The sequence below is a fragment of the Cryptococcus neoformans genome, chromosome 2 (genome assembly GCF_000149385.1).
Source record: "Cryptococcus neoformans var. neoformans B-3501A chromosome 2, whole genome shotgun sequence".
Taxonomy (NCBI): Eukaryota; Fungi; Basidiomycota; class Tremellomycetes; order Tremellales; family Cryptococcaceae; genus Cryptococcus; species Cryptococcus deneoformans.
Window position 1 is genome coordinate 1237480 of NC_009178.1, and position 15319 is coordinate 1252798.

Sequence of the window (15319 nt, forward strand, 5' to 3'; positions counted from 1 at the left end):
ACAAAAGATCCAAAGTCTGTGATAGATGGGGCGTATGTTGAGTAAACACATTTTCTACACCCTTCAGTCCCTTGAGTGCAGACTTCCCTCGGGAGAAAAAGTTCTCGTTCATAAACAAATCATCTTGTCTGATATCTGCACCTGCAAAGTTAAGCATGGCGTATACGAGGCGTGCGCGTTCAGGAGGGACACCGTTGGAGATGAGGGTGCTGACTACTTGAGGAATTTGAGCGGATGGGGATTTTTGATAGCGGAGAGCATAGAGGATGGCGAGTCGAAGTTTGTTTGGGGAAGGAACCCTGGAAGAGGCCAAGAGGGTCATTACGCTCTGCGTTGACCGTTAGCATGACTGAAAGGCTTTTGAGAAAGGATTTTTTTTCCTTTTCTTTTCGACTAACCTTGAGATCCGCCGCATGACTTTCTTGACTTGCCAAACTCTGTTCGACCTCGCTGACTTCCAACAATCCATCCCTTTCCACCACTTTACTCAATTCGCCGACAATTGTGACATGCTTACTGACGTTGCCACCTAATCTCTTAAATTCGGGGTACTCTTCCACAAACCTCTTCATATCCGCCACAGTCTCTAACCTGTTGTTCGACTTGCCTCCTGTGAGGGCAGCGTTGCGCGATTGATACGAATGGACATAAGAGGCAATCGATGCGCCCAAATCACCAAAATTGGAAAAGAGATTTTCCGAGTAAAAGGGGTCAGATGAGGGCGACAGTATAAGGTCTCGGAGCTCGGGTTTCGTTTCAGAATCGAGATGGACTCGGCCATTGGTGATGCCGAACAACTCATGGACCATGGCTTGGTATGTCCATTGTGTCAATAACGGTGTCACTGGGTCATTCCGTCGATCTAATATAAGTAAGAGTGGTGCTGGGCCTTGAGTTCCCCTAAACTCGAATAGATCCCGGTACTTTCCCTGATTCATCTCTCCTGATACTGCTTGCGCAAGCATTCTGCCCGCCTGAGACATGCGTTCCCATCGAATAACCGGGCGTTTCTTTAATGATAAGAGCACAGAGAGGATAGTGCTGAGATGAGAGTTTAATGTGGGCGGTGGAAGGTGGAGGGGTAATGGAAGATAGATTGGTGGCTGTAGATATCGTCAGTGTTTGATTGAAGATCTGAACGTGGCGACAAGGCATACATTGGACGGGCCATCGCCGCCATCTGCCAAGGCAGCTTGAGTTATACTCCAATGTGACGGATAATGCGCTAGATAGTCTGCAAAGTATTCCTAGGCCAGTGTTAGCCCTCTAATTCAGATCTCTATTGGCTATTACATACCTGAACCTCTTTGACGACTTCTAGCTCATCTACACTTGCCATCTCCTCGATCTGCGCCTTGGAGAGCACGTTGGAGAAGAAAAGCCAGTAGTTTCCATATCGAGGTTTGGCCAGCTCCGTTTTCACTGCTTCTATCGATGAACCTGAGGGTGAGAGGAAGGCGATGCACGAAAGATGGTTGAGTGCCTCGCGAGAATTACTATGATGCTCGATGTCAGTGTATCTGTAACCCCCTAAGTTTCTGAGGGATATACTTGTCTATTCTGTCCACAAGATAGATCTCATGGGACAAAAGCTCGCTTTGAGTGGTGACTAGAGATACTATTGGTGTCTATATCACAACGTCAGCTTCCATGGCGCGAATAGCGGTGGACAGACGGCGTACGGTATGAGAGTCCAAGAGAAGGACCTTCATCCCCGGGACCTGATTTATCATTTTGAAGAGGTAAGTCTGTATCGCTTTTGTGACATCCATGCTGTGTTATACCCTGTGGGTTGGATGATACGGGTAGAAAAGGAACAAGTCGAGAATATGAGGGGAGAGGACCAAGTTGGCTCGCTGGAGGTGACGAACAACAAATACTCGGAGCGGCTGCGTCACAACATCCCCACGCCCAGCGGACATCGCCGAACTCATAAACGACACCCAAAAACACCGGCGGTTGTCAGTAGTCATAGGGTGAAACGCCGTCCGATATTTATTATGAACACAAGTCAACAGCAGTATTGCGTTGCATCATTTCTACTTCTTTTAAACAATCTTTCTTTTCTTTCCAATCCCCCATAGCTCATCAACAAGCTATTTAAACGGTACCAGAAGCGGCAATGGTGATCTTGGCCTTGGTAGCTACAGAAACGTCAGGGTTGGAGACTTGCAACATCATAATCGTAACTTACCACCGGAGCCAGAGCCGTAAGACTCGATCTTCCTGACGAGGTCCTGACCAGAGGAAACCTCACCGAAGACGACGTGCTTGCCGTCGAGCCAAGAGGTAACGACGGTGGTGATGAAGAACTGAGAGCCATTGGTGTTGGGACCAGCGTTAGCCATGGAGAGGAGGAAAGGTCGGTCGTGACGGAGCTTGAAGTTCTCGTCGGCGAACTTGTTGCCGTAGATGGACTTGCCGCCAGTGCCGTTGTGGTTGGTGAACTAAAAGGGAAAGAACGTCAGCACAAAACAGGGTACGGCGTGGTGCGAAAAAAGGTTACGCACGTCACCACCCTGGAGCATGAACTGGGGGATCACTCGGTGGAAACCAGAGCCGGCGTAGCCGAAGCCGTTCTGGCCGGTACAGAGTTCACGGAAGTTCTGGACAGTCTTGGGGACGACATCGTCGAAGAGCTTGAAGGTGATTCGGCCGGCAGGCTGGCCTATTATACGTGTGTTAGAGAGACTGGCGATTGGCGACAGCAGTACGCACTGTTGATGGCAATGTCAAAGTAAACGTCGCTGTCATGGGCATGGATGTCAGCGCCTGGAGAGCAGGAAAGTTGGAAGCTGGCTGGAGACTCACGACATGGTGGATGTTTTGTGGATGTGAATTTGGATGTTTTGGGGAAAGAAGAGGTGAAAGAAAGAGGGTGAGGGGGAGATGGTGGATCCCCAGGACACTGCATCCGCCAACGTGTGTCATCCGAAGCGGAGTTTCGGCACACTCCACAAAGCCCGTGCATGTGAATGGTGACGTAATACTAGGGCTTCCCTGTGATTCACCATGTAACTGCGCTTTCCGAGTCACTTTGACCAAAGTCGAATACAGTTGTCTTGCATGTACAGTTATCACATTCCAGTTATAAAACCTCCATTATTCAAGTAACCCCCGCTACCAGTCATCGTCAGGAGGATCCAGTCCTGCCCTTATCTCCTCTTCATCGCTACTGCTCTCATCCATCTTGGCTTTCGCGAAGAGAGCGTCCATTTCTTTCTTCTTCTTTTCTTCCTCCGACATGATATTCTTTGCAGGTACAAATTTTTTTCTAGCGGTAGTATCTGCCTTTGGCGCCAGCGAGACTTTTCGTGGGATGTATCAGTAAAGTAAACTGAGCAGACAACGCAGACGATAAAACGTACGAAGTGTCATGCCTTCAGGTTTCAAGTCAATAATCTCTTGAGCAACATCCTTGCCATCCAGCCATTCAGAAGCCGTCAAAGAAGTGATTTCAACGTTCTTGGTGGGCACGTAAATGTCATCTTGGAAGAAATCGGGCTACGCACATTCACGAATAAGCATATGGAAGCACTTGTTTGAGCACAAAAAAATAAAAATAAACCTGCCTTGTTCCTTGGAATAGTAAAGCTAACCTCCTCAAGTGTCTTTGCAGTCAGCCTTAAAGCCTTTGCTACTTCCACCTTTTTCATATCCACCATACGTTTCGGCATAAACACTGTAGCAATCTGGGGAGAATCACCCGTGAATCCAGGCAATTTCGCGATGGGCTCCCTATCGTCCTCGGGGTGGACCTCGTATGCCTGAATGACACGTTCTCCTTTACCCCAGACGTAGAGGATAGAAGTATCGGCATCATAGACGGGGAAGAGCACGGAAGGAGAGACGTCGATTGTGATTGATGATAGAGTGGTAATTTCACCGCCTACAGATGTCGGGAGGCGGTAAAGCAGAATTCTTCGTTGGGAGCCTCGAGAGAAACCGACAGATACAATGTGGTTGTCGTCGATCCAGCTGATTTGGAAAGATCGGGGACTGTCGTGGGCTTTACCGGACGATACAGTTTCTGGGTCTCGAGGATTAAACACAACCAGACGGCCATCTTTTGTGCCGACGGCTACCTTGTCACCTGCCGGGCTAAAGGCTAATCGGTATACCTATGCAATTCGTAGTCAGATAGGTTACAGAAACAACGTATCGAGAAAGATACATACTGAAGGAGCCGGCAAATCGATGACTTTGACTTCTTCCCCCTTGGAGAGATCCCAAAATCGGATGTGGGCTTGTCCATAATCGTTGGTCACTCCAACAAGAAGATCTCTGGCTGTGGGATGGAAAAGAATTTGTGTAAACTTGTCGATGTTTTTGCCTGTACAAGCAATCAGCGACTCAAAAAATAAATTGAAAAAAAAAAATTGGTTTGAAACAAGCCAACATATTAACCTACCGTGAAGCACTTGTCCAGGTTGAGGTCCAACGCCCTGAACACCATCCTCATCAATCTTCCACACTCTGACGGCACCGTCTTCACCCGCAACTGCTACCCGTTTTCCATCACCCAATTCCGCATCAAAATCCACAATCTCCACGCCATTCGTCAAGTATCCTTCTCCCCCTACTGCCACCCTCCCCTTCTTCTTCAAAGGGTGCACACAAAGTCTGCCACCGGTCCCCTGAATAGGGAAGAATGCCAGATGAGATGTCACTTTCAAAATTTGAGAGTCTTGATGTAACGAAGAGATGGACGGGAGGGAGTCATAAGTAGGGATGAGTGGTGATTTGGCCGCGAGGAATTTGCGTGACCAGTGAGGGTTGAATCGTTCGGTAAGAGGTGCTGCTTGGGGAGCGGTGTAATTGGGTTTGGCGGATGCCTGAGGTTGTGCCTGGGCTGCTGCCACAGGAGCTGCCGTGGTAGCCGGCTTGGGTACCTTTGCAGAAGTAGCCTGCACAATCTTCTCCGGAGCCATTTCTGCACTTGAGGTGGATGAATTATTGGCTTGGGTAGATGTAGATGTAGCAGGCGCCTGAGAAGGCGGCACACCCATTTCAAGCAGCTCCCTATTTTCTCCAAACTTGAGTTTCAAACCCTGCCCAATCCAAGGTGCTCCCCGACTCCAGATCCCATCTTTCCAGAGTTCGTACCCAGGCATATACCTTTCCACAAACTTTTGAACCTGTTCGTCATTCATTCCCTTGCCGCCGTTCTTGGCCTTCATATTATGCTCTTGCTGGAGCCGCCAGTTAAATACATAGTCATATGATTCGGGTTCAATTTGGATGAAAGATGTGAATGAAGGGTAGATTGACGACGCGAAATCGGCGAGGTAACCGTTGAGGGTAAGAAGTGAAGACAGAGAGTGGTCGGGGAAATACGTTTTGGATGTTGAGGATGAAGCAGGTTTGGGCTGGTCATAGACCTGCTTGAGTTCGGATTCAGACAGGGGTGCGAAACCCATGGACCATCCTTCCAGGATAAATACATCCAGAGGACCACTGATCACAACTTTGTCCACACTTCGATCACCTTCGCCCCCGCATAGACTCTTATCAAAGACGGGAAGGTCCACAGTGGATCCAGCAGAATCATTGATACTGTTTACCTTTTTGATCGTCTCGACCGCCAAGGCTATGTCGTGTGTGCCGGGGGGACCACGGCCAGCAAGGAGAGCATTATCGGGATGTTGTTGAGCAACAGACTTTAGAGCGTCGTGGGTCTTGTACAAGTCTATAGAGTTGTCAGAAGCGATTGATACAAGGTATAATTCATAATTTTACCATCAGTAGAGAGAATTGCCGACTTGAGCTGCTTCCCATCTTTCAAATAAGAGACCAGAGCTGTAGTCAGAGTGGTTTTACCTGCTTCTACGTCAATAGTTTCACCCCGGAAGATGGTTTTACTCACCACAACCCTGAGGGCCTTGCAGTCCGACCATCAAAGGCCCCTTATTACCCTTTCTTTTATGTTTCGCTACTTGATCCGCAAGGTAATCAGCTATGATACGAACTTTGTAACTCGTAGACGAATAGTCTTCATCATCAAGAAGGGAAGGGAGGTTGGGCCTGGCAGTGGGCTCGGGCTTGGGCTCGGTAATGGGTGCTGGTTCAGAGTCTGATGGGACCTTTTGAGAAGACATCTGGCTCGGCGTTGGCACGGTCGTAGAGGGCTTTGGCTTGGACTCTTGCGTTGATGTGCCAGATGGTACGGCAGAAGCGTTGAGAGTGAGAGGTACACTTCCAGGTTCTGATGATTGAGCTTCAGAAACTGTTGCCTGTGCAGGTTTGTCGGTGGGCTTTTTGGACGGGGTGGCAGCTGTTTTTTCTTTTAATAAATTTTCGACTTGCGACTCCCAAGCACCTCGCCTGGATGGATCAAGAGAGATGGGCAATGGTGATTTATCTTCTCCCTTGAGCCAATCTGAGGCCGTTTGCTCGGGTACTTGATATGGTTATTAGCAAATCAAAACTACTAGGACATGATGAAAGCTTACCAAACCCGGCGAGATCAGGATACAAATCCTCGTGGAAGTCGATCAGCTGCCTTCGAGGCACCTTGATGCTAACAGGTAGGAGCGAATCACCATCTTTGTCAATGATAGGAACCAGTATCCTTGAAATCTCTGCTTTCATCACATCAAGCTTTGCAGGATGGACAGCTGCCAGTGAGGCAGATGCCAGGGGGAATTGAAGAGGATGAAGAGTCTCTTGGTATCCTTGCGGACCAGACAGTTCAATCTGTCGAAGCGTCATGTCACCCCGTCCAGCCACATATATAATCTTTCTTTCCTCATCCACCAGTGGTAATAGGACACCAGGATTGGTATCCAAGCTCTGAGTAAAAGTAGTTGACAGCGATGACCCGGATAAGAGAGAGTACTGGCGATTTCGAGTTTTTGAGAACGAAGTGAGAAAGATATCTTCTCCTATCCATCTTATACGAGCTGGCTTCAAGGGTTGTATAGGTAAGAGTTTGCTGACTTTGGGCTCTTTACCAGACCGAGGGTCCCAGATATAGGCCATACCACTCTTGCCTACACCGGCGACCAATCGACCGTCGCTATTCCACGCTATGGACCACATTCCCTTGGGTTCCTTTGCATCCAAGATGATAGAAGGTGATTGGGTAGTGGAGAGGTCATAGATAGATGCTGGTGCGGCTATAGTGGAGACTAGAAGAATATTAGGCGTTGTGGGATGAAGAATAAGGTTAGTGACAGGAGAAGACGATTGAGGTATAGTAGAGACATGTGACAAGTCTCTCGTAGCTGAAGCTGATGGCAACTGGTATGCGGATACCTGAGCAATGATCAATTAGGCGACGCAGTCCACTTGTCTGTCATGACCACTTACTGCACCATCTAAACCACCAACCACAAGCAATCCATCTTCAAGTCTGCTTAGATCCCAGTCACCCACACCGCCTCCGCTTCCGACTTTCAAGGAGGTGGAATCCCCATGGTAAGGCCTATAAGACAGATCACCAGCTTGCGTGGCCGTAACTATCCATTCTCGATTTGTCTTTATCTCGGAAGAGAATGTGCTGGCCGCACTGGAGGTGGTGGAAGTTGCAGAAGCCGGCGGAAGAGCGGAGCGGTACCACTCCTCGCGATGGGGTATGCTTGGTACGGCGTTCCTGTACTTGGATGCGCCGAAGCGAGAGAAGGCCATCGTGCTGTGGAAGTATGGTGGTTATAGATGTATTGTTGTGTATCTATCATTGCTGCGTGGCAGCCATCTACGTATGTACGTATTTGGGCCGACGGAGTTCGGCTCGGGTTGTCGAAACGCGTAAGGCAAACTGAACCTCCGATCTAACACACATCCTCGCTGGACTAAGACCTCCAGAACTCGATCATTCATGAACTTGACACTCAAGCCTTGTGCAACTCCACCATACACACAACTTTTACAGCTCAAGGTATGGGCAAACTACAAGTAGAGTTACATAACAATCTACAACTCGCGCGCTAAGGACGTCATACTTCTTGTCCTCACTGCCAGCGGTCGACTACTAGGTGTTCCGCTCCTTGCTCTGCTGTTCTCTCGACTCGTCCTTGCGCTCTTTGGTGCTTCCATGATCTTTGGTCTCTTCGGCATCTCCGAAGTCGGTGAAACCGATCGTACACGACTATTCATTTTGCTAGCTCTGGGTGTTGCAATGACAGGAGTAATGATATCAGGAGTAGTAGCTGCGCCACTTGTCTCGAGTGTTGGAAGTCGGCTCTCGGCAACGATATCACAAGACGTTTGGCTCGTCGTACACGCCCTACCTGGGTCGCTTTCAGTCGACAAAGCTCTTGATGAAGTTCTGGTGGCTCTGCCTTCTCTCAGAGGTCTGCTCGGCGCTCTGGTGGTACTAGCTGTGCTCGTCGCTCTACTAGGAGCTGTCGCACGACGGCTGGGTGTCCTGCTGGGAGCACTTGCGACGCTGGTCGCTCTGGTTCTCCTCTTTTTGGTAGCTTTATCGTTTGCTCTTGTTTTACTGGTTATTTGAGCTCGCAGTCCATCCCCCTTTGCAGCTATATTCATTGACTTGGCCATACGTGCCTCCTCAATCTTTTTCTTCCTTTCGAGCTTGGTTCTCTTCTTGGCTCCCAATGCCCTCAACCTTTTGTTGCGAATGCCTTTCACTTTGATCAGTTTCCGCTCAAAAACCTTAACAATCTTCCCAAGCACAGATTTCTTCCAACCTATTGACTGAGCGGCACATTTGAGTACAGTTTCGTACTGTTTAGGTAGCATGCCTGCCCGATCGGATGTTGAATATGAGCGGATCTTTTCGCCAGGCATAAGGGGAAGTGGTTCACTCGAATGAGTCAAAGGTGAGATTTCGGTATGTGGGATCATTAGCAATGAAGAGTGATGCGCTGCCCAGGTGTTCGGTGGGATTATCGGCAGTTGTTGCGGCTTGAAAGGAGGAAGAGGAAAGCGATTGGCATCTGAGGAACTGTTGGTTGCATTCAACAATCGAAGCAGAGAGGGACTTACCTGGCACAGGCGCTCGGTGGTCTAGAAGGATTTCTTCACTTTTATTGAGGAATGCATCGAGCCCGTCCTCCGGCATAGTCATAAAGTTGCTGTGATTCGATTATTATAAGTAAAGTTCAAGCGCATTCCTTACGTTTATACTCACAGTTTCTTGGAAGGTCCTCTGTCGCGAGTCTTAAACAGACCATTCTCGAATCTTTCGCAAAGCTCTTTCAACCAAGGGGCTTCTTGAGGAAGACCAATAGCAGGGTCCTCAGACACAATTGCCTTCCTTTAGCAGACATCAGCCTTGCTCAACTAGCCAGAAGTGTAATCCACGTACCTAGGCCGACCGTCTAATCCATAGAGCATCTTCATCACAATGACCCATGCCGCAGCCACGCTGACTTCTGGCGGCAATTCATCGTACATCATCTTAGTTCTCTCGTACGTTTCCCATACCTCCTTTCCCTTTTCCTTCTCCTTGCTTCTTGCGCCTCTTCCTTCTTCTCCTTCTTCTTCTTCCTCTTCCGTGTCATCGTCATCCACTTCGTTATCACTCAACATCTCCTTCTCCTTTCCTTTCATTTTCCCTCCTCGTCCATCTTTTTCAGGACTTCCTGTCCTCCTCCTTTTCCCATCATTCTTAGTTGGTATCGAATTGTCCCCTAATCTACGACCTCGGACGGGACGCGTGACAAGAGCGATTTGACGAGTGATGAGGCGAAAATTAATGTTCATGAGACGTAAAAGGCGGATAGTCATTTGATGTATTGCAGCTACATGATGAATCAGTTTCCAAAACAATCGTCTTATTGCACCCATAACCTTCCAGGGGAAAATGGGTAGATGGTAGAAATATCGCAAATGCCGAAAAATTCGAGATGGCTCAATGGCCAAAGAGATAAAATTTAACACTTACGATTGCCTCCCAAATAGGAAATGATCCGCCAGCTGACCGGATAAAGATTGAACGGAGGTATTTGCACTCCATATTTTCGTTTAAGTATTCGCGCAAAGATACGGCAAGAATCGTGGATTTTAATTGGAGTTGGGGAGTGCTAAGTTATATTCCAGGATTAGTACATGCAGATGGTAAGAAATATGAGGAACGTACGGATGGTGTAAGGGCTTGCATGACATCTTTATTCATGTGTTTTTTCATTTCATCAGGGATATATGTGGTTTGACCAAAGTCGATGAAAGGTATTGCCATAGTACTTATCAAACTGGGTAACGTGTCAACATTGATCTTATCTGCACAGAGCGTACTTACCGTTCAATATCTAGACCCATAATTGGGACTCTAATTATCCAGAGGGCGACCACGAGTGTGGTAATAGTGTCCGAAACTCGCAACCGTCTTTTCCTCTTCCATCGAGTATCTCCTTTTTTCTTATCATCCATATTTGACTGATTGACTTCCTCCTCCTTATCTGATTCCTCTAAGCGCTTTATTATCTCCGGATCCACATAGGGTCCTTCTTCACTCTCGTCTTCTTCTTCATCATTATCAGATTTGGAAACTTCGGAGTCTTCAGAATCAGGATATCGTTGATATGGATCAGGATGTTGTACAATCTCGTCTTCAGAATCTTGTTCCTCGTCTTCTTCAACGACATATTTGAACTCGGGGTGATTATATGGGATAGGTGGGGGCGTAGCCGGGCGTACAGATTCTTGTTCTTCAGGCTTTTGGGGGAGTGGTAATTCTGGAAGAGTGGATATAAGAAGTTGGTAGGTCCAAAGGTCTTTTACGATCATCTGCATACAAATGCCATGATCAGCCGGTCGGCCATGGTAGGTTACATGGTAGATTGAGTTGGAGTGACCAGTAACCATAATACTCACCTCAAACGCATCTGGAAGATTCCATAACTTCTTCAGAGCATGGACTTGGTGCCTCAGCAGCAATTGGAAGGCCTGCAGCTTCAGAATCTCTGCTTGGGATCCATGAAAGACTATCATTGTCATGAGCTCGGGTAGCGGCTGTCACATGGCACCCTTGACACACATTCTTGATTCCTTCGCCCCTCCATTTTCCGCTTATTATACCGAGGAGCCTTGGCCAGTCTTCGTCTTGTGAGAGCATAGTTGACAGCTCCGTCCACGACGTGCAGCTCCGAGCGGAAGTCCTGATCGATAGTCAGCTGCATAGTTATAATGGTAATGAGACCACGCACTTGGAGAACATGGCCGTCCTCGCATATTGCGCTTCCTGTGATTCTGTCTCTCTTCCACTTCTTTGAGCCACATACTGGGCACTTCCTCGCCATCGCTATGTGTTTGATGTATAGTAGCTTGTAAATGGTTTATAGGACAAGTCGCCGAGGAAAGAGAAAGTGGAGGTCACCGGATAAAAATATTAAAAAAAGAGGAGAAAAATAAATTTCCTGGTTCCCTCCACCTTTTGAGGTTTGTATGTACAGACAGCCAAATATTCAACATCTACCTCTAATTCCCCAAAAAGATCCATAAAAATGGCAAAGATCAAGAAGCGAGGAGAGTCCGGAGCGTTAGTATTACCACCACCCACAGGAATCACCAACTGACAGGGATGTAGGGCCAAAAACTATGTCACAAGAAACCAGGCCTTGAAAAAGTTGCAGATTTCTCTCTCCGACTTTAGGCGTCTCTGTATTTTGAAGGGTATGTTTGTGATGGCCTGATATGGTTAGAAACTAATCCTTGAGCTAGGTATCTACCCCCGTGAGCCTCTCAACAAGAAGCGCGCCAACAAGGGCTCTTCGGCTCCTGCTTCATTCTACTACCACAAGGACATCCAGTACCTTCTCCACGAGCCTCTGCTTGTCAAGTTCCGAGAGCACAAGGCCTTTGCCAAGAAGCTTGCTAGGGCCATTGGTAGACAAGAATGGGGATTGGCGAAGAACTTGGAAGATGCTAAGCCAGTGGCGAGGTTGGATCACCTTGTTAGGGAGAGGTGAGTACTCATGAAGTTGTTTTTTGAAAACTTTTTACCTAATCGCGACGTTTAGATACCCCACGTTCACTCTTGCCCTTCAAGATCTCCAGGATCCCCTCAACCTTGTCCACCTTTTCTCCACCCTTCCCACCAACCCTATCCCTGGAAAGACCCTCGTTCCATCTGAGGTCATTGCCGAGTGCAGCCGTCTCATTTCTGAATGGAAGCTCTGGGCTATTAGGACTCACTCTCTTCGAAAGATGTTCCTCGGTATCAAGGGTGTCTATTACGAATGTGAGGTTCCTGGTCAAGGTGGTGAGCCCGTCAGGGTGAGATGGCTTGAAGGTTTCGAGTTCCAGCAACACGTCCCCCACGATGTCGACTTCAGGATCCTTTTGACCTTCCTTGACCTTTACAGGACCATGGTTGGATTCGTGCTTTTCAAACTCTACACCGACGAAAACCTCGTGTACCCTCCTCCTTTGGATGTCGAGCTCGACGAACAAGGAGAGTCTGTCGGCGCGTTCAAGCTTGTTGAGAGGAAGGCTGCCGAGGGTGCAGACGGCAAGACTCAAGTGTCCAAGAAGGCTGTCCGAAAGGCCATCAAGGGCATCAAGGCTGCTGGAGATGACGCTGATGTGGACATGGATGAAGGTGCCAAGGAGACTGACGAAGAAGAGGACGAGGACTTTGTGGAGCGGCCTAGCAAGGCTCAAGAAGTTGACGACGTCGCTTCAGCTCCTCTCACTACTTACAACTCTCTTCTCGCCACTTCTTCTACCCCTGCCCGACAGAACCTTCTCTTCTCCCCTTACACTTTTTACCTTTCTCGAGAAACCTCTTCCCGAACCTGGGAATTCGTCGTCCGTGCGATGGGCGGCAAGGTCATTACTTCACTTACCGCTCCTACCCCCGCCGACGCTCCTAATGCTGATTCTATCACACACGTTATCATCGACCGACCTATCACCGTTGAGAGGATGAGGGAGATGGAAGCTGGTAGGAAGTGGGTCTGGATTCAACCCCAATGGGTTGCAGACTGTGTCAACAAGCAAAAAATCATCAGCAGCGAAGGCTACGGCCCTGGTCAGCTTCTCCCGCCCCATCTCAGTCCTTGGGACGGTGAGGGTGAGTTGTACAGGCCCTGGTTGGAAGAACAGGGTGAGAAGGCTGCCGAGGGTCAGGAAGGTGAGGAGGAGGAGGAAGCTGCCGAGCAAGATGAGGGCGAATCTGAGGATGAAGAAGAGGATGGCAAGGAGGAAGTCGCTGCTGAATACCCTCCGGCTCTTCTCGCTGCCGCTCAGAACCCCTCAGATGCTTCTCTCCTCCACGCCGCTGAACTCGAAGCTGAAACCAACGGTGTTTCCCACTCTGCTTTCCGCGCTCAGCTCAAAGAGGCTACCAAGGTGCATGCCAAGAAGGTGCCTGCTTCTCAGAAAGAGAAGAAGGGCGAAGAGGACTTGAGGAAGATCATGATGAGTAACAAGAAGGCTAAGCTCTACGAAAAGATGCAGTATTCCAACCGCGAAAAGGCTGCCGAGAAGGAGAAGCTTGAGAAGAAGAGGAAGGCCATCGAGAAGAGGAAGGCCAAGGAGGCCAAGGCTTAGTTTAGAGATAGGGGACATGTGCAATTTACTTTCGGCTCTTTACTGCATCTTGTTTAGATATACCCATGTACTTGTTTGAAATAGCTGCATTAAGTTTTGGCATTTACTGCCTGAATCATGTTTCATGACTTTAAGAACTTCGGTGAGCAAGAGTAGGCGTGGCCTGGTTGACAGGCATGACGACTGAAAAAAAAGAGGTCAGTTCGATACACATCTTGGGAACAGTCACCTTACAGAGTTGGGCAATATTGACATGCGCAGGCCTGGAGGCACACCAAACGATTTCTTCGGCGATATCCTGAGCAACCACTGAACAAAACTCATCAGCTACGTTTCCATCTTTACTTGGAAGTATAACACGCACATGGCTGAATCCCCTTGTAAACAGCATCGGCAGCGTCCTTGTCGCCCCTGAACCTGACAATGGAGAACTCTGTCTCCACCATGCCCGGTTGAACCTCACAGACTCTGATGGGGGTGTTGACAAGTTCTCTCAACAAACTGCCGGTGAAAGCGGCAAGGGCGTGCTTGGTAGCGCAGTAGATGGCACCACCAGCGTAAGGTTCACGACCGGCGATGGAACCGAGGTTAATAATCATGCCAGCGTTTCGTTGCTTGAATTGACGAACAAAGATCTGAGTTAAGTGAATGAGACCGAGGACTGGAAAAGTATATGTTCAGTATGGTACAAGGAACCATACATATGGTAGCTTACCGTTGGTTGAGAACATCACATTGATGTCATCTTCAGCTGCAGGACATTTAAGTTCGGTAAGCTCAACACTTCAACCAAGGATGAGATAATGTGTGACCAACAGATGTCTAATATGCGGTAACATTGCTCATTAGCTTTATTCCCATATTCCTTCAGGATGATAACATACCTCCCACTTGCTCTTTACCCCTCACCATACCAGCATTGTTGACAAGACTGCGAGAGACCGAATCAGCTTATACGTGCCTTGTCAACCTACAATCGTGTGCACTGACATGTCAACTTCCAAGCCTTCAAGCTTGGTGGGGATGGCATCCAAGTGCTCATTCTTCTGCATGTCTGCCTCAATGACGACCACTTTACCGCCCTCCTTTAGCCCAGACTCCTTGTGGGCAGCTTCACATTTAGCTTTCACTGCTTGAAGGTTGTCCGCTCGTCGGGCGAGGAGGACGACATTGGACCCGCATTTAGCGAAGAGCTCGGCAGTTGAGGCACCGATACCGGCGGAGGCACCAGTCACAAGGACTTAGACAAGATATCAGGATGAGGCAGTTTTGTGTACAGAACTATATGGAGAGCATACCAGTTTTACCAGCCAATCTGCATCGTCAAGTTAGCCGGATAACTTTTACCGGATAACAAAAGAAACAGTGAACGGACCGAGAGGTGCTGAATACAGACATGGTTCTGATCTGTTGTAGGACTACTTTTCTTCTGGTTTGGAGTAGTAATAAATTTGTTGTAGTTTTTGTCAAGATACTAAACATTGTTTTATAGCTGATGTCAACTCTCCGGAAGGGCAGCGGCCGGAATGGGGGATGTGAAATGGTTATATGGACGGAAGCTAATGCGTGCCGAGACCTCGGCTAATTCGTGACTGTCGACTACCGAGATAAGGACGGACACAACAACGACGCTGTGGGGCAACCCCCAACCAAGTCCAAATGAAAAATGTCTACTTCCTGTGATCACAATGCAAAGAATACTTTTGTTATTGAGCAAGTTTAATGTTATTCTTGATAGATTGGGTATAAGCACAAGAGGCAAAAGAAAGATTAAGTTACTGCTCCGCATTTACCTCCGCTCACACTCTCCGACGATCGTCGTCCACTCCAGATTCTCCGATAATAACTCCGTTCTCCGCTT

At 48.3% G+C, this 15319-nt stretch overlaps 6 protein-coding genes across 6 annotated transcripts in view; 1 reads left to right on the top strand and 5 right to left on the bottom strand.

The window, feature by feature from the left end:
* The window catches only part of CNBB4420 (hypothetical protein), a gene marked incomplete at both ends in the record, with an annotated part of 2490 nt that extends 718 nt beyond the window's left edge, over nucleotides 1–1772 (bottom strand). The window contains 6 exons of the mRNA XM_772119.1: nucleotides 1–328; nucleotides 399–1103; nucleotides 1158–1247; nucleotides 1298–1496; nucleotides 1552–1628; nucleotides 1683–1772. The exon at nucleotides 1–328 is cut by the window's left edge and continues 67 nt beyond it. Of these exons, the coding sequence (XP_777212.1) occupies nucleotides 1–328; nucleotides 399–1103; nucleotides 1158–1247; nucleotides 1298–1496; nucleotides 1552–1628; nucleotides 1683–1772 (1489 nt within the window). The remainder of the gene's footprint in view (nucleotides 329–398; nucleotides 1104–1157; nucleotides 1248–1297; nucleotides 1497–1551; nucleotides 1629–1682) is intronic.
* A 328-nt stretch (nucleotides 1773–2100) lies between these two features.
* CNBB4430 (hypothetical protein) lies at nucleotides 2101–2914 on the bottom strand (the record flags this gene model as incomplete). Its single annotated transcript, XM_772120.1, has 5 exons — nucleotides 2101–2144; nucleotides 2195–2447; nucleotides 2511–2668; nucleotides 2715–2747; nucleotides 2812–2914. The coding sequence occupies 5 exons, from the start codon at nucleotides 2912–2914 to the stop codon at nucleotides 2101–2103; spliced, it is 591 nt and encodes a 196-aa protein (XP_777213.1).
* A 206-nt stretch (nucleotides 2915–3120) lies between these two features.
* CNBB4440 (hypothetical protein) lies at nucleotides 3121–7629 on the bottom strand (the record flags this gene model as incomplete). Its single annotated transcript, XM_772121.1, has 8 exons — nucleotides 3121–3308; nucleotides 3369–3504; nucleotides 3573–4121; nucleotides 4179–4333; nucleotides 4412–5689; nucleotides 5867–6400; nucleotides 6453–7257; nucleotides 7312–7629. The coding sequence occupies 8 exons, from the start codon at nucleotides 7627–7629 to the stop codon at nucleotides 3121–3123; spliced, it is 3963 nt and encodes a 1320-aa protein (XP_777214.1).
* A 285-nt stretch (nucleotides 7630–7914) lies between these two features.
* CNBB4450 (hypothetical protein) lies at nucleotides 7915–11204 on the bottom strand (the record flags this gene model as incomplete). The annotated part of the gene is made up of 10 exons (XM_772122.1): nucleotides 7915–8900; nucleotides 8950–9038; nucleotides 9095–9220; nucleotides 9272–9756; nucleotides 9888–9989; nucleotides 10046–10157; nucleotides 10205–10692; nucleotides 10780–10889; nucleotides 10943–11063; nucleotides 11112–11204. The coding sequence occupies 10 exons, from the start codon at nucleotides 11202–11204 to the stop codon at nucleotides 7915–7917; spliced, it is 2712 nt and encodes a 903-aa protein (XP_777215.1).
* A 204-nt stretch (nucleotides 11205–11408) lies between these two features.
* CNBB4460 (hypothetical protein) lies at nucleotides 11409–13458 on the top strand (the record flags this gene model as incomplete). The annotated part of the gene is made up of 4 exons (XM_772123.1): nucleotides 11409–11443; nucleotides 11492–11577; nucleotides 11626–11869; nucleotides 11925–13458. The coding sequence occupies 4 exons, from the start codon at nucleotides 11409–11411 to the stop codon at nucleotides 13456–13458; spliced, it is 1899 nt and encodes a 632-aa protein (XP_777216.1).
* Nucleotides 13459–13588: 130 nt separating this feature from the next.
* On the bottom strand, nucleotides 13589–14856 carry CNBB4470 (hypothetical protein; the record flags this gene model as incomplete). Its single annotated transcript, XM_772124.1, has 7 exons — nucleotides 13589–13767; nucleotides 13823–14119; nucleotides 14174–14209; nucleotides 14343–14389; nucleotides 14449–14698; nucleotides 14757–14773; nucleotides 14834–14856. The coding sequence occupies 7 exons, from the start codon at nucleotides 14854–14856 to the stop codon at nucleotides 13589–13591; spliced, it is 849 nt and encodes a 282-aa protein (XP_777217.1).
* Between the last annotated feature and the right edge of the window lie 463 nt (nucleotides 14857–15319).